At 44.2% G+C, this 27,807-nt stretch overlaps 2 protein-coding genes across 2 annotated transcripts in view; both read left to right on the top strand.

Moving 5' to 3' along the window:
- LOC143929549 (receptor-type tyrosine-protein phosphatase eta-like) overlaps nucleotides 1-10,126 on the top strand; it is a 48,523-nt gene extending 38,397 nt beyond the window's left edge. Inside the window, exons 9-12 of the mRNA XM_077453428.1 lie at nucleotides 3,304-3,558; nucleotides 6,413-6,682; nucleotides 7,958-8,230; nucleotides 10,032-10,126. Of these exons, the coding sequence (XP_077309554.1) occupies nucleotides 3,304-3,558; nucleotides 6,413-6,682; nucleotides 7,958-8,230; nucleotides 10,032-10,126 (893 nt within the window). The remainder of the gene's footprint in view (nucleotides 1-3,303; nucleotides 3,559-6,412; nucleotides 6,683-7,957; nucleotides 8,231-10,031) is intronic.
- Nucleotides 10,127-20,284: 10,158 nt separating this feature from the next.
- LOC143929551 (receptor-type tyrosine-protein phosphatase eta-like) lies at nucleotides 20,285-27,574 on the top strand. The gene is made up of 4 exons (XM_077453429.1): nucleotides 20,285-20,567; nucleotides 22,784-23,092; nucleotides 25,745-25,999; nucleotides 27,279-27,574. The coding sequence occupies exons 1-4, from the start codon at nucleotides 20,285-20,287 to the stop codon at nucleotides 27,572-27,574; spliced, it is 1,143 nt and encodes a 380-aa protein (XP_077309555.1).
- Nucleotides 27,575-27,807: the final 233 nt, after the last annotated feature.

Below are 27,807 nucleotides of genomic sequence, written 5' to 3' on the forward strand. Positions count from 1 at the left end.
ATATAAATCCTGTATAATAATAATGATGATGGGGGGGGGGGGGGGTAGAGGAGTCCAGAATGATAGGTAGTGGAGGGGGATAGCGGAGTGCAGGATGATGGGGGGAGAGATAGGGAAGTCCAGGATGATGGGGGAGATAGGGAAGTTCAGGATGATTGGGGGGGAAGATGGGGGAGTTCAAGGTGATGCGCTGGGGGGGGGGGGGGGGTAAGGGAAGTCCAGGATGACGGGGGGAAGGGGGAGATAGAGGAGTCCAGTGTAGCACCCTCTACCATAGGTAGGTGCTAGCATAGGATTTTTTTGCTAGGGAAACTCTCAGCACAGGTAAATTTGGACAGGCCTATGCTTTAGGCTAGGTCTGTCTGTTTTGATTTGGGGGGCAAGGAGTGGCTAGTGTAGCAGTGGGTGTGACCACCTGTGCTTCAGTGCTGAGGCGCCTGCCCTGCTTCCAGGGAGAATGTTCTGGAAGGGGGGCAAGGCATAGAACTGGAGTGGCAGGCAGCTTGTGTGGGAGCCCTGACCAATCCCCAACAGGAATTGGCAGGGGGCGGGCCTGCTATATAAGCTGAGTAACAGACCACTGGGAGGAGTTGTCGGCTGGGAGAAGTGAAGAATGCAGTACTAAACAGCAGCAGGAGGGCACCCCCATCTGGGGGGGTGGGTGCGCTGATTGCGGGAGGAGGCCCAGGAGAGCTGTGAGGGAACTTCACCTTTACACAGTCATTGGTGAAGTCCTCATCTTTACACTGTCATTGGTGACGTCCTCATGTTTACACGGTCATTGATGAGGAATTCCTGTAGCAGAGGGGCAGGAGAAGCTGTCGGAATGTACAGTCCGGTTAAGTTATTCACCATGGACTCAGAGCAGAGAAAAGTCAGCGAGTGTACCACAGTGGAGTGCTGGATCTGGGGACATGCCAGGGAGTCTGTGAGGGTCATTGGTGAAATTCTCATCATTACACGGTCATTGATGAGGAGTCCTGGATCAGAGGAGAGACTGTGGGGAATGGTGTCAAATCCATGTGGCCCGAGGGCGCAGGATTTGAAAGCTGGGCTAGTTGGGAACAGTAGTCCACCATTCAGCACTACTAGGCCTTTCGGGGGGAGAGGTACTGAAGGCCTCTGGCCTAGTAGCAGAAACCAATCAGAGTCAGCATTAGAGACTATTCAGAGTGGATTCTTTTGCATAGAGAAGAATATGTGACAAGAAATGAATGTGCTACAGTATAAGTTTGTGCAGGAGGAGAGGATTTCTGGGAACTTCACCCTTACACGGTCATGGGTGAAGACTTCATCTTTACACAGTCATTGATGAGTAGCTTCTGGGAGCAATAGTCGTCAGGAGTTACGCAGAGGAGGAGCAATAGTCTGCATGGTGATGCAGGGAAGGGACTGTAGCTGTTATACACGTGCATCATTTCTTCAGGCTCAAACTAACTTCTAATCTATAAAATCTATAAATATGATGGCAAAGTATTTTGATCTATGGGCATCCCATATACCCCTTTCCCCAACCAAGTTATACCTCCAATAAACAAAAACAAAACAAAAGCAAATGACTGTTCATTGTCTCTGAGGTGATATATGAAGGTCTGGCAGCAGGGTGATATGGTGGATGTTTGTTACTAGTGGCAACTACACTGCTACATTTGGAGGTGCCACCGATATCCGCCTTCACGGTTAACCTGCTGGCCATGGCCCCTTGCACACCGAAAAAAGCCCGGGGAGATTTTGCCTGTTTTGCCAAGTTTGGGATATAACGAGGTAAGGACTGTGTTTGCCTCCAAAATTGACTTTTGCCCCATGCTGTTGCCCGTAGCAACCAAATCCAAGCTTGTTGTCGAGTGTAATTGTCCATAGCAACCATCCAGGATTAGCACTGCCATCACGCCCCTGCACCCAGTTGCCTCAATGGACACTCACTACAGCGATAAGACCTGCATCCAGTGACTGTAACCATGTGCTATAACCCGTGGCAACCACGGTGAGAGATCCTGCTCTGGATTACTGCTTACAGTTCCTCATACGCTGAACAAACAAGTGTGTGGGTGAAGTTACGCCCCAGCGGAGGACACTGAAGGAGACCAGTGTGCTGTGCAGTGTGCACACCACGAGGCAGATGAAGATGGCGGAGGGTGGCCAGATGATACCCATTGTACAGCGGTCACCTGAAAGGCAGGTCGGAAGAAAAGACTGCTGTGGAGACCCATGGCCTGGCCAGGGGCCCAGAGGTTGCAGGAATCAGTGTGCAGCCTCTGGTTGATCTCCCTGAAGAGTCAGCTCCAAGTAAGACCCTTGCTGTGCCCATCCGGAAGGAGCCCATGCTGCAGGAGGAGGGAGAACCCTCAGGTGATGATGATGGATGAGGTGAGCGAGGGCCGGGTCATAGACTTGGGTTCACCCAGAGTGCTGGAGAGGTTCAGTTCAGTGGAGAAACTATTCTCTTGGTGTTCCCCAGAAGAGGTCTCCAGTGAGGAGGAGTGGGAGACCGGGGATTCCCCATCTGTGGATACCCCATCTGAAACAATGGAGGAACCACAATCCCCAGTGCAAACCAGCAGACTTTTCCTCAATCAGCCCTCTACTACTCAGACCAGGACACCCACCTACAGGCAGTGGGTCACCAAGGCCCCAGATGCCCGCGTCCTGCCTGAAAAAGAAAAACCTAAAGAGCTGCCCCGGCTCTCCCATTTCCAGTGGGAGATACAACGGAGGTGTCGCCTTGGAGCGGGGCTTAGATTATCTATATGTCCCAGCCCAAACCATGGACGTCATTGAGGACTCACAGGGACAGTGGGAGGATGACCTGGTTTGGGACTATTTTCTGTCAGAGGAGAGGGGAGACAGTGGGAGGATGACCTGGTTTGGGACTATTTTCCGTCAGAGGAGAGGGGGATAGCCGGAGGAGGTTGCTGGATCCACGTTTTTATATGTGAGAAGGACTGCTGCATTGTGAAGCCCATATAAAAATGGCCACAGGGACTTTTTTAAACACTTGTTTACCGGTTGATTGCAACTTACATTTTTAATACAAGATTGTGAAACAATGTTAAGATATTATTGGTCATTTTTTCAATGTAATTTCCCTCAATTATTTTGATCTACCATTCATGGAAATATCTTGAAAAATGTATCAGCCATCACAAAACATATTATATTAAATGTACCGTATATGTCCTGAATTCTTTGTTGTTCTACTATTTCTAAAAATGCTTTAAAGAACTTATCAGTCATCAGTAAACCTGAATAGAATGAGTCTCATAAAGCATATAAGTTATAACATTATGAACATTGTATTTTCAGTTCCCGGACAAGCTGTCACTGTCAAAGTGCACAATGACCAGTCGGTGAATTCTCTGGAGGTGAACTGGGCGCCACCAATAGGAATCGTGTCCAATTATAATGTCACCATAACAGGAGATGTAAATAGGACATTACAGAATACATCTACACAAGTGACCTTCACTGACTTACTACCAGGAAGGAATTATACCGTCACTGTACAGACCATCAGTGGGAGCTGCAACAGTCCAATCACTACAGTGACAGCGACCACATGTGAGTATGATCCATAAAAAAATGAAGACTTTCACAGACCACATCCGGATAATTATAGAAAGAGAGATTATTTGTGGACAGGGGGACCCTAGTCCCACAAAAAGCAAAACCGGACTTGATTGGCTTAGCGAAGGAGACCACAAATAATTCTGAAAAGTAGAAAATGTATTTAAAATATAAAGGTACAAAAAACATAAAGCATCAGGTAGTAACAAATTTCCCACTCTAGACCTGAAATCTAATTAGGGCCTTATATTGAAAACCCGTCTCACTGAATCAGAATTGTGGATATATAATCCCATGTAGATAAATAGCATAATCAAAATACTAGACATGTGCGATTCGGTTCGTAACAAATAGATTTTCGTATGAATGTGTTAGTATTCGTACATTCGGATCGATTCGAACATCTGAATAGCTGAAAGAACCAATATACGAAAATTACAAATAAGCAAGATAACGAACACGCGAAAATACGAACTTGCGAACTGACAAACTTACGAAAATATGAAACTCCGAAACAGCAAAGGAAAGAAAATGACATCTATGACGTCAGTAATTCGTAATTTCGTATATCTTCATATTTTCATTCGTGTGTTCGTTATTTTGTTTGTTCGTCTGTTCGTAATTTTGTTTGTTCGTGTTCTTGAATCGTTCTTTAGAATGGACAGTGTAAGTGTATCTTAATATGTATGTTTGTAATTTCGTATGTTCGTAATTTCGTGTTCTCGAATCGTTCTTTCGAATGGGCAGTGTATTAGTGAGTGATGTATCTTACTTAATATCTTTAGCCAAGCAGCTTATCCCTTTTGTGTCTGAGTCACACTGCATTCCTGAATCCTTTTATATTCAGTTGAGGAGGAGACTGAGTTGAGTCCTTGTCGCCAGGGCCGGACTTACCATTGGGCTTGACTGGGCTCAATCCCAATAGGGGGCCCCGCGGGCCCCGCCGAGATACATAGTCAAGTGTACTTGGCTCAGCTCCGCTCACAGTCACACCTAGTCCCGCCCTATGATGGACATAACACAGGGACTGGGCGTGACTGTGAGCCGAGCCGAGTACACTTGACTACTCTCCGCTCAGCTCGGGACCGCGAGAGCACCCGAGAGCTAGCGGGAGGACCCGAGAGCCGCCGAGATACACAGGACTCTGTATCACGGCGGCGCCATTTTTAAACTTCAAGACTGCAAATGACAAGGCTGCAAATGACAAGGCTACAGTGACAAGGCTGCAATGACATTGGACAAGTCTGCAGATGGACACTGATAAGGCTGCATTGATGGGCATTTAAATGTAAGTTTTTTCCTTAAAATTCCCTCCTGAACTTGGGGTGCGTGTAATGTGCTGACGCGTGTTATACGCCAATAAATACGGTAATGTATAGAAGGTAGGGCCTGAAAGTGACTCAAGCCCAGGGGCCCCCACCACCCTAAGTCCTGCCCTGCTTGTCGCCCTAGGCCAAAACACAGCACTGGGTAGAGTGAACCTGTATTCATTGTACATGTAACACCCCGATGTTTAGGCAGAGTTGCTAACAAATTTAGTTTGCCTGGTAGTAAGTGTCCTAGCTAATTGTTAGAAGATCCACTAATTCTTCCCAAAATCTGGATTTGCTGCACTTTTCTCTTCTGTTTCTGGGTGGCACTGTTTCTGGTGACATTGGATTGACAAGGGCATAGCAAAGTGAATAGATGGGGTGTCTCAGCCAATTGGTAGGGGTTTCTTTAGCCCCTTGGCCTGCTGGGAGAGCCTTTTTATTTGAGTGGAGTCAGGTGATCGCTGTTCTGTGCCACCTGGATGGCAGTCTGGGTGGATGTGTGTTGAGTCGCCTCGGGTTGCTAGGCCAGAAGCCTGAGGCCTATCCCTCCTAGACTGCCCGAGGCCTATCCAGGAGCAGGAGAAGCAGCGAAGGGTTGGGACTTCAGGCTTAGAGTCCAACCGAGTTTCAGAAGTTCAGCCGGTCATGGTCAGAGGTAAAGGGGAAGCAGTAGCCACTAAGGGACCATCCCTCTTATTACCAGAGGCTACATTGAGAACGCTCAAAGAAGTACCAGAGCAGTCTTCTCACCAGCCAGGGATGGTGAAGAAGTGGGAAAGCTTCAGCGAGTGCCAAGCCAGGGACCCAGCGGGTTAGCGCGGGGTGGGGGGGGGGTGACACTTGAGGAGTATACAACTGTGGAAGAGCTCAGGGTATCCAGTGCCCCGACTGGGATCTGGAAGTCTAGTGGGAGCTCAGTGAGTGAAGATACTGTGAGATGTGAGAGAAGATCCATTCTGGGTTACTAAGCGTTATGTGTGAAGATCTCTATTGACAGTTACAAGTTCAGTTGCCATAGGAGACAGCAGTTCTACAGATACAGTGGTTTCATCCAGCTGCAGGCCCTCAACTTGTATAGCTGTCTGCCTGTTTTGTCTCGGAGTCTGCCAATTACCATTGCACCTGCCTAAGGGTGTCCTGGCCCTAACCCTCTCTCCACCAGTTCTTGTTAAGAGACAATAAATCTTTTTTGTTCACATTCAAAAAGTAAATGGCGCCCAATTATTCCATCTTGCATTACACCTACCATGGCTAGTAACCCTGACTCTGGAGGTCACTATTAGGCCTCTGGAGGTTCGGGATGACGCTACATACATATCCAACCACATTTATGGAAACATAAACTAGAGCTTCTTCCCAGGATTTGATGCATAATTCCATTTTACTTCATATTTTACTCATAGATTCACTTCCCTTCACCTCATTTCACACTTTGGTAAATAAGGCCTTGCGCATGCTGTTCTGCCTGCTGTCTGTCCCCACCATGAGTGCAGCCATTTTCTTTTCTAAGTGTATTTTCTATTTTCTTTTCCTAGATCCGACTCCACCAGGAAACGTCACTTTTACTACAATCGGGACCAACACCACGACATTATCTTGGGTAGAGCCAGTAAACATGACCGGGGTGCCAAAGTCATATAATATAACGTATTACTGGAATGCTGATTCACACATCACTGTACTAAGTAACTCTCCAAATGCCACCCTTCGAAGCCTGAAATCTGGGAGTAATTACACCATTACTGTGGTTACAGTCGGAGCTCGGGGGTATCAGAGCATTCCTGTTAGCAGATCTGTGTTTACAAGTAAGTTCTTACCATCGGTCAGGATGCCAATTATGCCAATGTGGATCCTCTAGATACACTTAGCCCTTGTACACACGGTCGGAGATTCCGACGGAATGTGTCCGATCAGAGGGTGTTGTCAGATATTCCGACTGTGTGTGGTCTGCATCGGACTGTTTCTGTCAGAATATCCGTCGGACCAAATTTTCCAACTTGCCGGAAATATTTTCCGACAAAATGCTCCGATCGGACATACTCCGATCATGTGTAGAGAATTCCGATCGGACAAAGTGCCACACATGCTCAGATCAAATTCCTACATCAAAGCTATTGGCTACTAGCGTGAACGTAGTCCCGTCCTAACGAAATAACTTCATCACGTTCTGAACGATCGGATTTTCCGACAACTTTGTCCGACCGTGTGTATGCAACAGTTTCGGACAAGATCCGTCGGACAAAATCCGACGGATTTGGTTGTCGGAATCTCCGACCGTGTGTACAAGGGCTTAAAGTGATATGCAATGAGAAGTGATATGCCCCATACACATGGTCAGAATTTCTGATGGAAAAAGTCCGATCGGATTATGTTGTCGGAAAATCGTGTGCAGACTTTTTCTGTCGGAATTTCCGACGGAAAAAGTTTGAGAGCTGGATCTAAAATTTTCCGACAACAAAATCCGATCTGACTTTTTCTGATCGCGTGTAGAGAATTCCGACACACGAAGTGCCACGCATGCTCAGAAAAAAATTTGAGACGAAAGCTATCGGCTACTGGCCTCTGCGTAGTCCCGTCGTACGTGTTGTACGTCACCTCGTTCTGAACGATCAGATTTTCTGACAACTTCGTGTGACCGTGTGTATGCAAGACAAGTTTCGGCCAAAATCCGTCGGAAATAAAAACAACGGATTTTGTGGTCGGAATGTCCGACCGTGTGTATAGGGGATAAGTCTTACCTAAGAAGTGTAGACTGACAGCTGGTTTGTGGTAGGCCAGAGTACCATGAAACAGGTTAGACCTGGGTGCTGGATCTACAGAATAGAAACTACGCTGGAGCACATCGGAAGAGGAAAAAAGGAAAGAAAGCCCAATGCATCCTCTTGTACATGATTTAGATTCAGATTAAAAAAAACATTGAACTAAATGATATAATGTAACAAAATAGGTAAAACGCCAAGGCGGTGAATACTTTTGCAAGGCACTGTATACCCTTAGATTATGTCTCCTATATCTCAATGTGATTTAAGAGTTTTCCTTTCTATCATGTTAAGCTTGGATGTATGTTTTCTATGTTCTAGAACCATTGCCCGTGAACCTGCCACAAACCTTGAAAGTGACGTCATCTTCTGTGTCCTTAAATTGGAGTAGACCGAATGAATCTCACAGTTCTTACACCTACAGAGTGCAGACAAATGTCACATCGCAATCTATGATAAATAATACAATAGTGACCAGTGAATCAGCTTCAATAGTAAATCTGACCCCAGGACAAACATATACATTCCTGATATATACAAGAGCTGCTGATAATGTCTCGGAATCTGAACCTGTGTCACTAACTACCTGCACAGGTGAGTACCACTGCTGTCATCACAAATTATTCCTTTATTACTGAAAACGTTCAGCTTTATAAGAGGTATAACAAATGTGACAGCGCTGCCTCCTAGTGGTAAGTGAATAAAAACGCACACAATAGCACTGACCCGCAAAGCAGCTGCTGTTTTTTTATTTGGGCTTTCCGTTACCTCCTTGTTTGCTTCTCCGTCTTGGGGTTCCCGTGGTAGATGGCCCAAAGAATGTGGAAATTGACACTGAATCTTCTTTTGGGTTATTTATAAAGGGTAGAGGGTTAGGAGTGAGTTCAGGTACTTAGATTGCAAAAAATGGAAGTCTTTAGAGAAAAATCCAGAGAATAGCAACTGTTTCACAACTGGATTTAACAACCCCCCGGATAAACCTCCTCTCACTAGGCCTAACAGCCGGTGGGGTGCTCGGTAAAGTCTCTGCCACAGACTTATGAGGTACACTTGAGCGTTACTAAGGGGAGGTAGATAAATTTAAAGAGCTATCAAACGGTACCAGGTTCTCTCAGCCGATCCGGCGATACCATATGAGTGTTGATCCAGGCTGCGTCCTTCAACTAAGCCTCCAGGCTCCTTCAGAGAAGCCATCCTTGCGCACGGCCTTCTCCTGAAGAGTCTTCCCCTGGGGTTCTTCAGTTGCTGGGCCTCTCCCTTCAGATGAGACGGCACCGGACCACCCTTGGATCAGTAGGCCCCAAAACTTCACTCTGGCCTGTCCCTGCAGTTGCGTCGCCTCGGGCCAGCCGGCCCCGAGACTCAGGATGCATGGTTCCTCACCCCAGGCCAGGAGGGCCATGGGGCTGGGTCAGGAGGACCACCAGAACCGAACAGACAGAAAATAAAAAATAGAACAAGCTACCACGTGGCGCCAGAATGCACAGCAGGAAAACACTCCCACTGGGATGGTTCCAACAGAATAGTGGCATTCAATGCACCCAGCTAGACTGCGTTTCTACTCTTGCCGGCGGTGACAGTGACACCTGCGGTCAAGGAGAACCCAGTGCAACATAGCTGGACTGGTACTGAAACCAGAAATTTAGAGAAATAGTCCCGAAACCCAACTGCGGTTTCAGGCAAATTAATTTTTCAAAAAACCATAGCACCTGCTTGTCAGGAGCCAGCGCTACAACACTAATGATGTGCAAATTGAATATAGCTGCTGCTATCACCTGCATGTTCTAACCAAACAATAGATAATAAGTATAAGCCCTTGTACACATGGTCGGACATTCCGACAACAAAATCCGTTGGATTTCTTCTGACGACTTTTGTCCGAAACTTGTGTTGCATACACACGGTTGGACAAAGTTGTCGGAAAATCCGATCGTTCGGAACGTGATGACATTCGTGCCTTGCGATGGGACTACGTTGCGGCTAGTAGCCAATAGCTTTGGTGTCGTAATTTGATCTGAGCATGAGTGGCACTTTGTCCGATCGGAATTCTCTACAAAGGATCGGACAAAGTCCGATCGGATCATGTTGTCGGAAAATTTTATAGCCCAGCTCTAAAACTTTGTCGGTCGGATATTCCGACGGAAACAGCCCGATGGAGCCCACACACGATCGGTCCGTGACAACACAGTCCGATCAGACATTTTCCGTCAGAATATCCGACCGTGTGTACAAGGGCTAAGAAATATGACAGCGCTACTACAAACTAATAATAGAAATACCAATAACAATGTTCAATATAAATGTAAAATGCTAAATTAATAGTCCAATTGGATGAAAAAACTAAATATATATGAAAATATAGATGGATAGTCTTCTTATATAAAATGTGCATTAGATTTCACTGTGAAGAAAAGTGCTTCTCAAACAAAACAACAATCTGTGACAAGTGCTCCCTTCACCGGGTGCAATGGACGCTCTCCTCCTTCCTAGACCCTGATAGGGTCATACATGCTCAGGAATAATAATGGTTCTCATCAGCAAATGGCTCCACATTCTTCTGATGGTTCCTATAAAGACCCTTCAGGGATCAAACATGGTCCACACACCGTATGTTTCTCCTTTAATAACACATCCGTGATGTCCACAAGCAGCTCCAAACCGACATGAAAATATAAAGTGCTTCAAATAATGCAGTACCAGGTGTTAAGTGGAATGAAATGTTACAATCCCAGCTTCATACATTGAGCTCACATTTATTTAAAAGTAAAACGGCATGATAAAAGCCAATAAGTCTCATGTGTATCACCGCCAGGCTTTACCTCTACGCGTTACGCCACCATCCTCATGGCTTCATCTGGAGGGCAACTCCAGAGGTAGAGCCTGGCGGTGATACACATGAGACTTATTGGATTTTATCATGCTGTTTTAATTTTTTATAAAATGTGAGTTCAATGTATGAAGCTGGGGTTGTGAGGTTTCATTCCATTTAACACCTGGTACTGCATTATTGGAAGCACTTTATATTTTCATAATGGTGGCCACACAAAATATTGACACTTTGGGCCCACTTTAGACATTTTCGCTTAAGCCCTTGTACACACGGTCGGACATTCCGACAACCAAATCCGTTGGATTTTGTCCGACGGATTTTGTCCGAAACTGTTGCATACACACGGTCGGACAAAGTTGTCGGAAAATCCAATTGTACATAACGTGATGACGTTATTTCATTACGACGGGACTACGTTCAGGCTAGTAGCCAATAGCTTTGGTCTAGGAATTTGATCTGAGCATGCGTGGCACTTTGTCCGTTGGAGTAGGCTACACAGCACAGTGGTGTAGTGGTTAGCACTCTCACCTAGCAGTAAAAAGCATCACTGGTTCAAATCCCAACCATGACACCACCTGCCTGGAGTTTGCATGTTCTCCCTGTGCCTGTGTGGGTTTCCTCTGGGTACTCCAGTTTCCTCCCACACTCCAAAGACATGCAGGTAGGTTAATTGGCTTCTGTCCAAAATTGGCCCTAGTATATGAATGGGGACCTTGGATTGTGGGCTCCTTGAGGTTAGGGACCAATGTGAGTGTACAATGTATGGGGATAGGGACAATTATAGACACTCACTCAAGTTGAACTGGATGGACTGGTGTCTTTATTCAACCTTACTAACTATGTACTATGTACATGATTGGAGTATGTCCGATCGGAGCATTTTGTCGGAAAATTTTACGGACATGTTGGAAAACTTGGTCCATTGGATACTCCGACGGAAACAGTCCGATGGAGCCCACACACAGTCGGATTATCCGACAAAACGGTCCAATAGGACACATTCCGTCGGAATCTCCGACCATGTGTACAAGGGCTAAGGGTGTACTCACTTTTGTTGTCAGCAGTTTAGATATGAATGGCTGCGTGTTGAGTTATTTTGAGGGACAGCATTATATAATAAAATATTTACAAAAATGTGAGGGGTGTACTCACTTTTGTGAGATACTGTATGCACTACTTGTAGTGATGTAATACTGATAAAATCTTTTCCCTTCATTACTTCATACGTAACGTCTATTAACTTCTATACGTAAGTCATTAAAAAATATTGAATAGAATGAGCATATAACATTATGAATATTGCATTTTCAGTTCCCGGACAAGCTGAGGGTGTCACAGTGAACAATTACAAGTCTCTGAATTCTCTGGTGGTGAACTGGACGGCGCCAACAGGAAACGTGTCTAATTATACCGTCACTATAACAGGAGATGTAAATAGGACATTGCAGAATACATCTACACAAGTGACCTTCACTGACTTACTACCAGGAAGGAATTATACCGTCGCTGTACAGACCATCAGTGGGAGCTGCAAGAGTCCAATCACTACAGTGACAGCGGCCACATGTGAGTATGATCCACGAGTGTTATCTGTGTATGATCAGACTACACATTATTTATAAGGCCGCATTTGGCATGACCACCCTTTTGCCTTCAAAGCAGCAGCAATTCTTCTAGGTACACTTGCACACAGTTTTTGAAGGAACTTGGGAGGTAGGTTGTTCCAAACATCTTGGAGAACTAACCACAGATCTTCTGTGAATAGACTGCCTCAAACCCTTCTGTCTCTTCATGCAATCCCAGATAGACTCAGTGATGTTGAGATCAGGGCCCTGTGGGGGTCAAAGCATGAACTTCCAGGACTCCTTGTTCTTCTTTAAACTGAGGTCCGGTTCACACTGAGGCAGCACGACTTACAGCGCGACTGCCTCAGGCGACCCAGACGCGACCGCTGCGGCGACTTGCAAAACGACTTCTGTATAGAAGTCAATGCAAGTCGCCCCCAAAGTCGTATGGGAACCTTTTTCTAAGTCGGAGCGACTTGTGTTCCATTGTACAAAACGGGACGCTACTTGTCAGGCGGCTAAGTTGCCTGACAAGTCGTCCCAGTGTGAACCGACCCTGAAGATAGTTCTTAATGACATTATTGACAAATATTTACCATTTTGACTCATCAGTCCAGAACACCTGCTGCCATTTTCTGCATCCCAGCTCTATGTTTTTGTGCATAGTTGAGTCGCTTAGACTTATTAGCGCATCAAGGTAATCTTAGATGAAGAGCACTTCTGGCCGGAATTATCTGGACAATAGATGGGTGTACCTGGGTCCCACTGGTTTCTGCCTGTTCTGTGCTGATGGCACTGATGGACATCTTCCAGTGTCAAAGGGAAGTAAGCATGATGTGTCTTTCATATGCTTCGTTGAGTTTCTTTGGCTGACCCCTGCGTCTGTCCTCAACATTGCCAATTTCTTTGTGCTTCTTCAAAAGAGCTTGAACAGCACATCTTGAAGCCCCAGTATGCTTTGAAATCTTTACCTGGGAGAGACCTTGCAGTGTAACAACATTATGTCTTGTTGCTGTGCTCAGTCTTGCCATGGTGTATGACCTGTGATATGAAACTGTCTTCCACAACCTCATCTTAATAGCCGAGTTTGGCTGTTCTTCACTCAGTCGCAAGCCTCCTACACAGCTATTTCTGTTTCACTTAATGACTGTGTTTCAACCTTCATATGAAATTGATGATCATTAGCACATGCTTGGTATAATTGGTTAACCATACACCTGTCTCTAATTCTACAAAATCCTGGGATAGTGAACAGGCTTTAATAGAAATTCTGGAACCTTTCCTTTTCCCGTCTATGACCCCTTGACAGTGGAGCTGCTCTAGAACAGCATTTGCGGAGAGGTTGGCAAGTGTGACAGCATGAAGTAAGGTGGGGGCACAGACTGAAATTCTAGTCAGTAGCCCCGTGATATGATATTCTGGACACATATCTGAACATTCCTGAGACCAGATGGCCTCAAAGGCCAACTGATGTCGCCCATGATGACAACCAGGGGGGTGTCCTCCTCATTTAGAATATGACTTGTTTCCTAACTTGGTGGGTTCGTGGCTTCAGGCCCTATGGCTGAACTATGCTCCAGGCTCCAACATCTGGAGGCCTGAGGCCGCGTACACACGCGGGGACTGTTCGCTCAACTTTGTCCGTCAAACAGTTTCAGCGGACAGTCCGCTCAAAATTAGCATGGACGGACTTGCCCACACACGACGAACGAACAGTCCGCTGAAACCGTGCGCGATGACGTGAACGGCACGTACGACGGGACTAGAAAACGACGTCCTATACACTGCAATGCAAACTTCGGCGTGTAAATCCTTTCTGAGCATGCGCGGAACTTAGTTTGACGAACAAGCCTACACACGAGGGGACTGTTCGCTGAAACAAAGTTTCAGCGGACAGTTTTTCGGAATTTCCGAAAAACTTTGTTCAGCAGACTGTCCGCTGAAACTGTCCGCTGAAAGCCCACACACGAGCGGACTGTCCGCCGAAACACTGTTCAGCGGACAAAGTTGAGCGAACAGTCCCCGCGTGTGTACGCGGCCTCAGAGAAACAGAAAACGTACTTTCTTTCTGGGGCCAACATTAAAAACAAGGGATCCTCCTGTACTGAAAGGAAGCCCATCTTGGATGTCTGGCAAAATGTATCCACTAACCCATCAACACAAAAGCACAAGGTAATGGGCAATAGCTTCAATTGTTGGAGGACAGATTGGCCTGTTCGTTTGGATCCAGGGCCCCAAGTAGCGATGAGCCAAACACTCCCTGATTTGGTTCGCAACAGAACTCCCGAACATGAAAAAAGTTCAGACTGAGCCGTGAACCCTATTATTGTCTATGGTACTCAAACTTGAAAAATCAAATGTCCCCATTTTGAAGGCTTATATGCAAGTTATTGGCCAAGGTTATGGAGGCTCTGGTACTGCCCTGGGGGACATGTATCAAAGCAAACATTTTTTGCAGGGATTTTATTGATGCTTCAAGTGAAACAACAAAAAAACTCCTTTAAATATAGTGCTGGGGGGAGGGGCCTTAGTCTGCCTGGTAAAGTGGTGCATTTGTACTGTGTATAGAACCTGCTGCAGCAAAGCTGACATATATATGGAAACAAATTACATTTAAATTTACTTTCCCAGGTGCAAGCCATTGCCAGCAATACAACTTTTAAAAAGAAAATGGCGTGGGGTCCCCAATGCATACCAGGCCCTTTGGGTCTGGTATGGATTTTGAGGGAACCCTGCGGGAAATGAAAAAAAGAAACGGTGCGGGGTCACCCCCCAAATCTATACCAGACCCTTATCTGAGCATGCAGTCTGGCAAGCCAGAAAAGAGGGTCCCCCTCCCCCGATCCCTACCAGGCCACATACCCTCAACATAGAGAGGGTGCTTTGGGGTGGGGGAGGCTTATGTTGATGGGGAAAAGGACCACTTCCCCACAACCCTGGGTAGTTGTTATGGCTGTCTGCGAGCAGGGGGCTTATCAGAGTCTGGAAGCCTCCTTTTATTACGCCCATTTTAATAAGTAGGTGTACATTGTACTCCTACTCATTCACCAAACAAAAGTGTCAAAAAAGAAAGAAAAACATAAACAAATTTTCACAATTCTTTTATTAAAAAATAAAAAAAACAAATGCCCCCTGATGTAGATTAATTATCACTCACCATGCCTGCCCTACCACCAGACCCAAAAGAAAAAAGCTCCGCCTGTGACAAAGGCTAACCGCTGACTGCCTGCTCCACCTGACAGTTCTTAAATAGGTAAGAGGCGAGGCCACCTGGTCAAATCACTGGGTAGCACCGCCCCCTTGTGATATCACTGACCGGTGCATGCTGAGTCAGTGATGTCACATAGGCCGCTCATTCGCCCCCCTCCCCCCCCATTTCCTGACCTGCCAGGCTGCATGCTCAGATAAGGGTCTGGTATTGATTTTGCGGGGGATCCCACACCATTTTTATTTTACATTTGGGTGTAGGGTTCCCTTAAAAATCCATACCAAACCTAAGGGTCTGGTATGGATTTTGTGGGGGACCCAACACCGTTTTTTTTTTATTTGGGTGTGGGGTTCCCCTTAAAATTCATACCAGACCCAACGGGCCTAGTTTTTTCACCATGTCATTGTTTAAAAAAAACATTTCTATTACTGGCAAATTCGGAAATGTTTATGTTTAAATGTCTATTTTTATTCAGCTGACAGCGGGAAATCTGTTGTTAAGGATGCGGTGGCTAGCTTTTTGGCCCGCTCCTTAACAACCTATTACCTGTGCGCTCGGTGAGCGAATAATCCGCCGAGCACGCAGAAAATTCGGGTGTCCCTAGTCTCAAGCCAGGGCCAGGTAGCTAGAGCCCCACAGACTGACATGGCCACAACAACAGGTTGTGTAGCAGGACCTGCAAGAGAGAACAAGGCCTTGGAATGGGTCCATGTGATCTAAAGACTTTAAGAGGGTTTTAAGTTTTCCCATAGATTAAAAACATTGTGACAGAAAACTCCTTTTTTTTTATTTTATTTTATTTTTTTAAAGCCTGTAGACCAGAGCACAGCACACCCACAGCCTTCCAGAAAAAAGAATTGAAAAAAAACAGCAAATAGAAAAAAAGAAGAGTGATTTGCTTCTCTAAGGCTGCGTACACACGGGCGGACTGTTCGCCCAACTTAGTCCGCTGAACAGTGTTTCAGCGGACAGTCCGCTCGTGTGTGGGCTTCAGCGGACTGTTTCAGTGGACAGTCTGACGAACAAAGTCTTACGGAATTTCCGTAAGACAGTCCGTCCAAACTTGGTTTCAGCGGACAGTCCGCTCGTGTGTAGGCTAGTTCGACAGACTAAGTTTGGCGCATGCTCAGAAAGGATTTACACGGCGAAGGTTGCATTGCAGTGTATTGGACGTCGAATTTCTCGTCCCGTCGTACGTGCCGTTCACGTCATCGCGCACGCTTTCAGCGGACTGTCTGCTCATCGTGTGTGGTCAAGTCCGTTCATGCAAATTTTGAACGGACTGTTTGTCGGATTGTCTGACGAACTTAGTTGGGCGAACAGTCCGCCCGTGTGTACGCGGCCCAAGAGCAGACAGAAGATGTCCATTCTCTGCTGATTTCTGCAGGGCTGTCCTTAACCTCTTGGCGTCCACGCTATAGCCAAATGACGGCCACAGCGCGGACCTGAATTTCCGGGAGGCCCTCATATGATGTCCTCCCCTTTGCACGTGCCCCGTGCGCCCGCCGCTCGTGGCGCTTGCTGTGATCACCAAGTCACTGAGACTCGGATGATCCCAGATCCGAGTAAGGGGCCGATCCCGGTCCCTTACCACGTGATCAGCTGTCAGCCAATGACAGCTGATCACATGATGTAAACAAAAGCTCGGTAATCGTTTTTTTTTTCTCCTCGCGCTGACAGGGTTAGGAGAAAAAAAAAAAGGCGATCACTGGCATATGTGCAAGGGGCATTGGTCCTGAAGAGGAAGAGGCAATTCTGCCTCATCTGTGCCACCAGTACCCCCTGGCAGTGCCACCTGCCATTGCCGCATGCCAGTGCTCACGGTGCCCACCAGTGCTACCTATCAATGCCCACAAGGGCCACTTATCAATGCCCACCAGTGGTGCCAATCAGTGCCACCTAGCAATATGCCTATCTGTCTAACCAACCAGTGCCGATCAGTGCCCATTATTGCCACCCATCATTGCCGCCCATCACTGCCACCTATCGGTGCCCATCAGTGCCGCCTCATCAGCGTACATCAACGAAGGAGAAAAAATACCTGTTTGAAATTTTTTATAACAAAATATAAAAAAAAAAAAAAAATTTTTTTTAAATTCTGTCTCTTTAAAAATGTTTTTAACAAAAATAAAAACCACAGAGGTGATCAAATACCACCAAAAGAAAGCTCTATTTGTCGGAAAAAAATTATTAAAATTTAATTTGCGTACGTACAGTGTTGTATGATCGCAGTTGCATTCAAAGTGCATCAGCGCTGAAAGCTGAAAACTGGCCTGGAGGGGGGGGGGTTTAAGTGCCGGTAAGCAAGTGGTTAAAGCTTTATTTACCAGTGTCCAGTCTCCTAAAGGCAGCTGGACAACTGTGGTTCCAGAATACTGTCCTGTGTTCTGTTTCTACACTTTAGAAATAATGTTTTCAATATAATGATTTCAAATAGAATAGACTCCAAATAGAATATCAAAAAAACTTTAAGCCCCTGTACACACGGTCGGATATTCCGACAGAAAATGTCCGATCGGACCGTGTTGTCGGATAATCCGACCGCGTGTGGGCTCCATCGGACTGTTTCCGTCGAAATATCCGACCGACAAAGTTTGAGAGCTGGGCTATAAAATTTTCTGACAACATGATCCGATTGGACTTTGTCTGATCGTTTGTAGAGAATTCCGATCGGACAAAGTGCCACGCATGCTCAGATCAAATTACGACACCAAAGCTATCGGCTACTAGCCGTAACGTAGTCCTGTCGCAAGGCACGAAACATCATCACGTTCCGAACGATCGGATTTTCTGACAACTTTGTCCGACAGTGTGTATGCAAAACCACTTTTGGACAAAATCCGAAGGATTTTGTTGTCGGAATGTCCGACCGTGTGTACAAGGGCTAAGAGAATCTTGGAAAATAACATTCTTCTTCCCAGGATTTGATGTGTTGGCACATTTCCCCTTCAAGTGGAAGTCCACCCTAAAGTGGAGCTTCCGCTCATTGGAACCCTCCCCCCCTCCGGCGCCACAATTGGCACCTTTCAGGGGGGAGGGGGGTGCAGGTACCTGTACAGAACAGGTATCTGCACCCACTTCCGGCATAGATATCTGCAGAAGGTACGCCCCTTTCTGCAGAATCTACGCCCCTTTCCGAAGGTCCCCCTCGCTATCTGCTGGGAAACACACGGATCCCAGAGACAGCGTGGACCATCCTTATTACACAGCGTGACTCGCGCATGCGCAGTAGCGAACCGGGAAATGAAGCCGCAAGGCTCCACTTCCTGATTCCCATACCCAAGATGGCAGCGGCAGCACCCGAGAGACGATCGAGAGATCGGCTTCGGGTGCCGACATCGCGGGCGCGCTGGGCGGGTAAGTGTCATTATTTTAAAAGTCAGCAGCTGCAGTATTTGTAGCTGCTGGCTTTTAAAAAAAAAAAAAACGGCGCACTCCCGATTTGTTTACTCTCATGTTCATCATTTCCCTTCACCTCACTTTAATAAATGAGGCATTGTGATTGCATTGTGCTGATCTGCCTGCTGTCTGTCCTCACCATAAGTGCCGTCATTGCCTCTTCTAAGTGTATTTTCTTTTCCAGATCCAACTCCACCAGAGAATATCACTTTTGTTACAAATGGGAAAAACACCACTACATTATCCTGGGTAGAGCCAGTAAATATGACCAATGTGACAAAATCATATAATATAACATATTATTGGAATGCTTCTTCCTCCGTCACTGTGGCAAGTAACTCTCCGCATGTTACCCTTTCGGGCCTAAAATCTGGGAGTAATTACACCATTGCAGTGGTGACAGTCGGAGCCCGGGGCTATCCGAGTACACCTGTCAGTGGATCCGTGTTCACAAGTAAGTTCTTACTAATAATACGGTAATTAATATGTTACAGGTTTTATACAGCACCAACAGAACAAAAAAGGGAGACATTACATTTACATACATGAAGGTTAGGAGGGCCCTACACATGAGAGCTTACAATCTAAAAGGGAAAAACACATGGTACGAAGGGTGATAACTGTGAGGAAAGAGCTGATGAAAAAAGTAGGGCTGTGGAAATGAAAGATTAATTCCTTGATTAATCGATAAATTTTTTTCATCGATCAAAATTCTTTTGATCGGTACTCACCTCTCCGCCGGCTTCAGGGTCTTCAGGGAGTGCCGTCGGAGATCCGGTGACTCCACGGACATCGACGTCACCGGACTCCTCTCCCCTTCCCCAAGTGCCTCCATCTGCTAACGAAGGGAAGGGGGGAGGAGTCCGGTGACGTCGAAGTTTCTGATTGAACGTAACGCGTACGAGGGAGGAGCTACGCGCGGCGTCACCCGCTGCTGCCCTATGGAACTAACACGATTGTCGGCTTTACATGCTGTGCTTTTATCATCTTTATGTGAGTAGTTTGTGTTTTGAACACAAAAATTGAATCTTATACTTAAGCGGTGAGCACTTCGATCTTTTCTTTCTACCCATGACCTGGCGTCCTTGCTGAGATCTAAGGAGACGTGAGAGAAGTTTATGGTCCGTGTTAACCCTTTTCGATACCAGCTTGCATGACCACCTGTTTGCACAGGGGTCCATGCCATAAGGTTAGAGTGATTAGTTACACTGGAGGTGGAGGGATTGTCACGCTACTGTGGGAAAAAAATGACTTACGTCAGTGCTACAGTTTGAATTTAAAACGTATTTGTGTGAACTGTGAAGTTAAGTCATGGATTGTGGAAACTAACTAGTGTCGGGTGATTGTATATAGTGTATACCACATTTACCACTGACTAATGCAGAGTTGCAATGCAAGGAGATCAGCTAAAAGTAGTTGGATCTGTAGGTACGTTATAATTAATAAAAATTAGTCGATTAATCGATTTAAAAAAAAAACGATTAATCAAACACGAAAATTTTAATCAGTAACAGCCCTAGAAAAGAGTAAAAGTGGTGGTGGGATTGGCTTCTCTCAAGAGAGATGAGTTAGAAATCAGTAGACAAAGTAGGAAATAGTGAAACAGTTTAGGGTAGGGAGTTCCAGAGCATAGGGAGGAGGTGATGATGGAACCAGAGCATAGGGAGGAGGTGATGATGGAACCAGAGCATAGGGAGGAGGTGATGATGGAACCAGAGCATAGGGAGGAGGTGATGATGGAACCAGAGCGTAGGGAGGAGGTGATGATGGAACCAGAGCATAGGGAGGAGGTGATGATGGAACCAGAGCATAGGGAGGAGGTGATGATGGAACCAGAGCGTAGGGAGGAGGTGATGATGGAACCAGAGCATAGGGAGGAGGTGATGATGGAACCAGAGCATAGGGAGGAGGTGATGATGGAAGCAGAGCGTAGGGGATCTTAAGTGGAGCAAAGAGGTTGTTTTGGGAAGTGTGGATGGCTTTGTATGTCATTTGAAATTTTAAAATTTTATTTGTTGGGCAAGTGGAAGCCAATGGAGGGGAAGGGCAAAGAAAATGCAAGAGTGCATTAGTAGCTTTTGTGGTTTCATTTGTTAAGAAGGGGCGAATTCGGAAATGTTGAGGCAGTGAAGGCAGCAAGATTTGAACAGTGATTGGATGTGGGGCCAAAAAAGTAGAGATCAGAGTCAAGGATTACATCTACTACCCTGGTGTGAGGACAAATATAATATATAAATCAATGTATTTATTTCTTCAGGCATATTGGAATCATTATCACTAATGTGTCCCTCCATGACCAGAAATTTGTAGTTAAGTTATTTTCATCTCTGTGTCTTATAAGATAAATGCTTTATTAGAAGAACGCTTTATATTTTTACAAGATATGACACCCTTGGGCTGGAAGTGGATAAACAATTTAAATAGTTGACAATTAAAATGAAATATTTCAACAAATGAGTTATGATTATTAAGTACTGTATGATTAATAATACAACCATTTCTAGGAATTATAGTCCATAAAACTTTCAATTAAGAAAAGTAACATAGTGCTTTCTGCCATGAAGAAATTGGAATTACCTAGAAGGCATACTCTTAAGCCTCGTACACGCGATCGGACATTCCGACGGGAGTTGTGTGATGTCAGGCTGTTGGTGGTAAATCCGACAGTGTGTATGCTCCATCGGACAATTGTTGTCGGATTTTCCGCAGACAAATGTCTGTTGTCGGATTTTCCGGGCGTGTGTACACAAGTCCGTCGGACAAAAGTCCAAAGTACAAGCGTGCATGCTCGGAAGCAAGGACGAGCCGGAGGCGGTCGGTCTTGTAAACTAGCGATCATAATGGAGAATGAACATCCGTGATGTGGCAAATTATGAAATCTCGAAATGCAGCGCACAATTCTATTCTTCTATAATGGGATAGTAAAGAAGCTGCTTTGCTGGTGATACTGATGGAGTTATTGCAAACTAATTTTTAAAGGCTTTTTTCTTTCTAGTGATATCAAGAATAATATTATTGTTTTTTTTATTTTTATTCTTTTATTCTTTATTCTATTTTAATTCTTTTTATTTGGGCAAGTTACCACAACACCATTATCCTGTAGTTTTTAAGATCAAAGATACAACTATGTTGGTGTCCCTTGTTAATTTTACATTGTATTTTTTTTAAATGTAATTGCCTACTCCCAAACTGTCATTTGAACAAAAAAGGAAAAGAGAGAGATGGCGCCCTCTAAGTGCAGCAGGTAGTTTACATTAATGTTATTATAATAGAGGGATTAAAAACACTCACAAAGAAATGTAAAGTATAGACATGGAATAGTTACTGGTTTCGTCCCCTTTTTTCAGGAACCAGGGATCTCCTGTGTTGGTATCGTGGGCTCCATCTCCTTCGGTGTATCCTGTTTTTTGTTTTTTGGTGACCAGAATAACTCCTGTCACCTGAGGGTATTCACTTCCGGGAGCGGGATTAAGATGGCGGCGCTTTGGAGCATGCGTGCTCCTTCGTCAGGCTGCTGAAATAAAACACATAGCCAATATTATTCTACACAATTTTTTTATGTGCATTAAAAAAAGAAAACAAATAAAATTAGACATGCTATCTGCCAATAGAATTTCACCAAAAAGTGCATTCTATGCATCCAAAAATATAGAAAATATACCAAATCAAATCATTATCCAAGCAAAAAAATAATTTCAAAGCAATAACTCCAAGGCCAATAATAAATTCACATGTTATCTCCTCCGATTCGGCAACATGGCTGGTTGACAAAAGGCCGTTCAGAAACGAACTCAAAAGCGCAAAAAGAAAAGTGCGAAATGAAAATCGCAAAATGAAAAATGCGAAATGAAAAGCGTGACTCAACACTCAAACTTCTACTAATGCAAAATTAGCAGAAGGAGCCACAAGGGTGGCACTAAAGAGCTGACAAACAACATAGTACGTCACTACGTTCATATTTCTTGGCCAACAATTGTGTGGCCTGTGTGTATGCAAGACAAGTTTGGGCCAACGCCCTTCGGACGAAAGTCCACGGTTTTGTTGGCCAACAATCCGATTGTGTGTAGGAGGCGTAACACTATGCTTATACCTATACTATTATATTCTTCTTCTTCAATGTGTATTAAGTATTTTCTTTCTCCCAGGTTTAGCTCACACGTATGTTTTCTACATTCTAGAACCATATCCCGTGAACCTGCCACAAACCTTTAATGTGACTTCATCTTCTGTGTCCTTAAATTGGACCAAACCGAATGAATATCAGAGTTCTTACACATACAGAGTGCAGACAAATGTCACATCATCATCTATAAAGATAAATAATATAATAGTGACCAGTCAATTGGCTACAATAGTGAATCTGACCCCGGGACAAACATATACATTCCTGATATATACAAGAGCTGCTGATAATGTCACTGAATCTGATCCGGTGTCACTAACTACCTGCACAGGTGAGTACAGCTACAGTTCTGCTCTCATCAATCCACTGGGGGGCGCCATTAATTTACTACTGTATTACTGAGAACTGTCAGCTTGATAAAAGGCGGTTGCTTAATTTTTGATTGATTAGATCTAGAGGGATTGGTATGTGTATGGGAAAGAACCTGGATCTGTCCAATCCAATATTGCATCAAAATAGAAACTACTTAGTGTCGAACACACAGTGAACCCCTCATGGATTGTCAAATGGACAGACCTGGTGAGCAAAAAATTAAAAATTTTATTGAAACATCATAAAAAAGATTATGACAAATGCCCTGTACACACGGTCGGAAATTCCGACGGAAACGGTCTGATTGGATTATGTTGTCGGAAAATCAGATCGTGTGTGGACTCTATCAGACTTTTTCCATTGGAAATTCAGATGGAAAAAGTTTGAGAGCTGGATCTAAAATTTTCCAACAACAAAATCCGATCGTACTTTTTTCCGATCGTTTGTAGAGAATTCCGACGGACAAAGTGCCATGCATGCTCAGACTAAATTACGAGACAAAAGCTATTGGCTACTGGCCTCTCCGTAGTCCGGTCGTACTCAACGAACGTCACCGCATTCAGAACGATCGGATTTTCCGACAACGTTGTCCGACCGTGTGTATGCAACACAAGTTTCAGACAAAATCCATGGATTTTGTGGTCGGAATGTCCGACCATGTGTACGGGGCATTACAGTGCCAAAAGACATATATAATGTATAACCTCAGATTACATGATGTATTTTATCGATACAAAATACCCAAGATAACACGTTGTGTATGTTAGACAAATGGCTGACCTTGTGTGGCTAGTGGGCTAGCTTATGTGCACACAAGCGCTTGAACGCTTGCTATGATGTCTGCTTGCTTATTTGTTTGATAATGCTTGTTTGTTTGTTTGTCTGGTTTGGTGGAACTACAAGTGAACACATAACTAGTTCAGTATACAGTTCTAATCACATTATTTAACAATTGTAACATATATAACTGTATTAAATATCTATTTTGGCCACTTGCTTCCATAAAACTGAACTCTGTTGGATCTTTAACCACTTGCCGACCAGCGCACGACGATGTACGTCGACAGAATGGCACGGGCAGGCAAATGGGCGTAAATGTACGTCCCTTTAAATTTGCCGCCCTGCCATCGGGAGCGCGCCGGCGGCGGCGCGCTCCCGCGCTGGTCGGGACCCCCGTGAGTCTGGTCGCTGGACCCGCGGACTCGATCGCCGCGGGCATCCCCGCGATCGTCTCACGGAGCGGCCAAATGAAGAAATGCCGTTGTAAACAGCATTTCTCCATTCTGCCTAGCAACTAGTGATGCTGATTTCTGCTCCATGTGATTGGAGCAGAGATCAGTGTTCACTAAATGAAAGCCCAACCCCCCCACAGTTAGTAACACACCCCCCCTAGAAACACTTAACCCCTACACTGCCACCCACTGGTTAACCCCTGCACTGGCAGTGTCATTTACACAGGAATCACTGCACTTATATAGCAGTGATTACTGTATAAATGACAATGGTCCCAAAAATGTCCGATGGGTCCCCCACAATGTCGCAGTCACAATAAAAATCGCTGATCGCCGCCATTACTAGTAAAAAAAAATAATAAAAAATTATTTAAAAAAATGCTATAAAACTATCCCTATTTTGTAAACGCTATAACTTTTGCGCAAACCAATCAATAATCGCTTATTGTGATTTTTTTTTTACCAAAAATATGTAGAAGAATACGTATCGGCCTAAACTGAGGGAAAAAAATGTTTGTTTATATATTTTTGGGGGATATTTATTATAACAAAAAGTAAAAAATAATGCGTTTTTTTCAAAATTGTCGCTCTATTTTTGTTTATAGCGCAAAAAATAAAAACCGCAGGGGTGATCAAATACCACCAAAAGAAAGCTCTATTTGTGGGAAAAAAAGGACGTCAATTTTGTTTGGGAGCCACGTCACACGACCGCGCAATTGTCAGTTAAAGCGACGCAGTGCCGAATCGCAAAAAGTGGTCTGGTCTTTGACCAGCAAAATGGTCCGGTCTGAAAGTGGTTAATCTGTGCAGATCCTCTCTCTCTGGTAGGGTTGCCACTTTTTCTCCAAGCCAAACCCGAACACTTTAGCGGCGCACAGTAATTTTATTTGTTTTGGTATACACCAGGGGTCTCCAAACTTTCTAAACAAAGGGCCAGTTTACTGTCCTTCAGACTTCAGGGGGGCCGGACTGGGGCCATTGGGAGTAGAAAATGTCCCAGTGTGAAAAAAGAATGCCCTATTTTTTGTGATTATTAAACTGAATATTGATCACCAATTGAAAATAAGTTAAACTAGTGCCTCCATAGTCTGTGGTTTAAAGATAAAATGTGGATGGTTTCAAAAAGTTTAAAATGTTTTTGTAATATAAGTTATTACATTTAAATGCCCTGTATTCGTTTTTGAATTCTTTTATTTATGATGTCGTATAACACCTGACAATTACATACAGATTCATATTGAATTTTATGTCCTACGTCAATTCTTTCTTGCTCTTCTAATGTTCTTAAAAATACCTTTTGAAGAACTTATAAGTCATCAAAAAACATGAATAAAACAAGTCTTATAACGCACATCATATTATTAACATTGCATTTCCAGTTCCCGGACAAGCTGTCAATGTCACAGTGAACAATTACCAGTCGGTGAATTCTCTGGTAGTGAACTTGGCGGCACCAATAGGAATCCTGTCCAATTATAATGTCACCATAACTGGAGATGTAAATAGGACATTACAGAATAATTCTACACAAGTGACCTTCAATAACTTACTACCAGGAAGGAATTATACCGTCACTGTACAGACAATCAGTGGGAGCTGCAAGAGTCCAATCACTACAGTGACAGCGACCACATGTGAGTATTGTCCTCAAGTTATTTGATGGGAGTGCGGTTCACGTGGCAGGTATAATAGAAGATGGTTAATAAATAAGGTTCAGAAGATTATGGTTTTTATTTTTCTGCCTCACAAATTGGCAGTATAGATGATTTGGGGGTTTAAAGGGGTTGTAAAGGTTCGTTTTTTATTTTCTACATAGGTTCCTCTAAGCTAGTGCATTGTTGGTTCACTTACCTTTTCCTTCGATTTCCCTTCTAAATGTTTTTTTTCTTTGTCTGAAAATCTCACTTCCTGTTTCTCCTCAGTAAACTTCTCACCATCATCCGAGCTGGTGGTTAGTCAGCCAGAACAGCTTACTGAACAGCTTACTGAGGAGGAACAGGAAGTGAGAAATTCAGACAAAGAAAACAAAGAAAAAAAACATTTATAAGGGAAATCGAAGGAAAAGGTAAGTGAACCAACAATGCACTAGCTTATAGGAACCTATTTAGAAAATAAAAAACAAACCTTTACAACCCTTTGCATTATGCAGGTGGTAGAGGGCTTTTCACAGCTGATATATGTACAGAAATTAGAAGTACAACATTCCTATGGAAGGAGCTTAGATTTACAGAGATGTATAGTAAGGTGAAGCAAAGTGCACCTGTCTTCACTGTAAATATCCAACTATGTGCAGAGAAACTAGGAAAATAGAGCTTTTTCTTTCTAGGATTTGATGTTTGAACACAAGCACGTTTTTTATTTTTATTTTTTATTATTTCCAATAAGAATCAGAAGAATGGACTGAATTGGAATAGACTTTATGTTTATTTTATTTTATTTAATGCATGTTAATGTATGAAGATTTCTGCACAGAAACACTTTAATGCACCATATTAATTTCTGGTTTTGTACTATTCAAGCACTTTATTTAAACATTGTTTATATATATATATATATATATATATATATATATATATATATATCTCTATCCGGATAGCGCTGCATTTTATTTGATTGTTTATCTGGTTAGCACGAGCATATGGGACATGAACAGTGCTAGCAGCTGTCCAGAATATTAATTCATATATATATATATATATATATATATATATATATATATATATAGTAGCTCGCAAGAATTCATTTAATATTTAGAGCTTTTTTCCGGGTTCACTTGACTTCACCACACTTCACACTTTAGTAAATGTGGTATGGTGCATGATCGTTCTGGTTGCTGTTCTGCCTGCTGTCTGCCCCCACCATGAGTCCAGCCATTGTCTACTCTAATTGTATCCTCCATTTTTCTTTTCTTAGATCCGACTCCACCAAGAAACGTCACTTTCATTTTAATTCAGACAAACACCACCACGTTATACTGGGTAGAGCCAGTAAATATGACGGGGGTGATAAAGTCATATAATATAGCCTATTATTGGAATGCCTCTTCCCCCATCACTGTGACAAGTGACTATCAAAATGTCACCCTTCAGAGCCTGAAATCTGGGAGTAATTACACCATTACTGTGGTGACAGTCGGAGTCAGGGGGTATCTGAGTACACCTGTCAGTGGATCCGTGTTCACAAGTAAGTTCTGTGGTTTCATTTGTTAAGAAAAGGCGAATTCGGAAATGTTGCAGCAGTGAAGGCAGCAAGATTTAAAGAGTGATTGGATGTGGGGCCAAAAAAGTAGAAATCAGAGTCAAGGATTACACCTACCGTATATACTCGAGTATAGGCCGACCCGAATATAAGCCGAGGCCCCCAATTTACCCCCAAAAAAACTGGCAAACTTATTGACTCATGTATAAGCCGAGGGTGAGACATGCTTGTCCATCCCTGTGTG

This window comes from Lithobates pipiens, unplaced genomic scaffold (assembly GCF_037356315.1).
Source record: "Lithobates pipiens isolate NorthernLeopardFrog02 unplaced genomic scaffold, aLitPip1_a1.2 Scaffold_24, whole genome shotgun sequence".
In the NCBI taxonomy this organism is placed as follows: domain Eukaryota; kingdom Metazoa; phylum Chordata; class Amphibia; order Anura; family Ranidae; genus Lithobates; species Lithobates pipiens.

What these genes read in the sequence shown, in the direction of transcription:
- LOC143929551 (XM_077453429.1), top strand. Translation starts at nt 20,285, where the DNA reads ATGGAACCAGAGCATAGGGAGGAGGTGATGATGGAACCAGAGCATAGG. An exon ending in GGTGATGATGGAAGCAGAGC is followed by an intron (nt 20,568 to 22,783) that starts GTAGGGGATCTT and finishes TCTTTCTCCCAG; the next exon opens with GTTTAGCTCACACGTATGTT. An exon ending in GTCACTAACTACCTGCACAG is followed by an intron (nt 23,093 to 25,744) that starts GTGAGTACAGCT and finishes TTGCATTTCCAG; the next exon opens with TTCCCGGACAAGCTGTCAAT.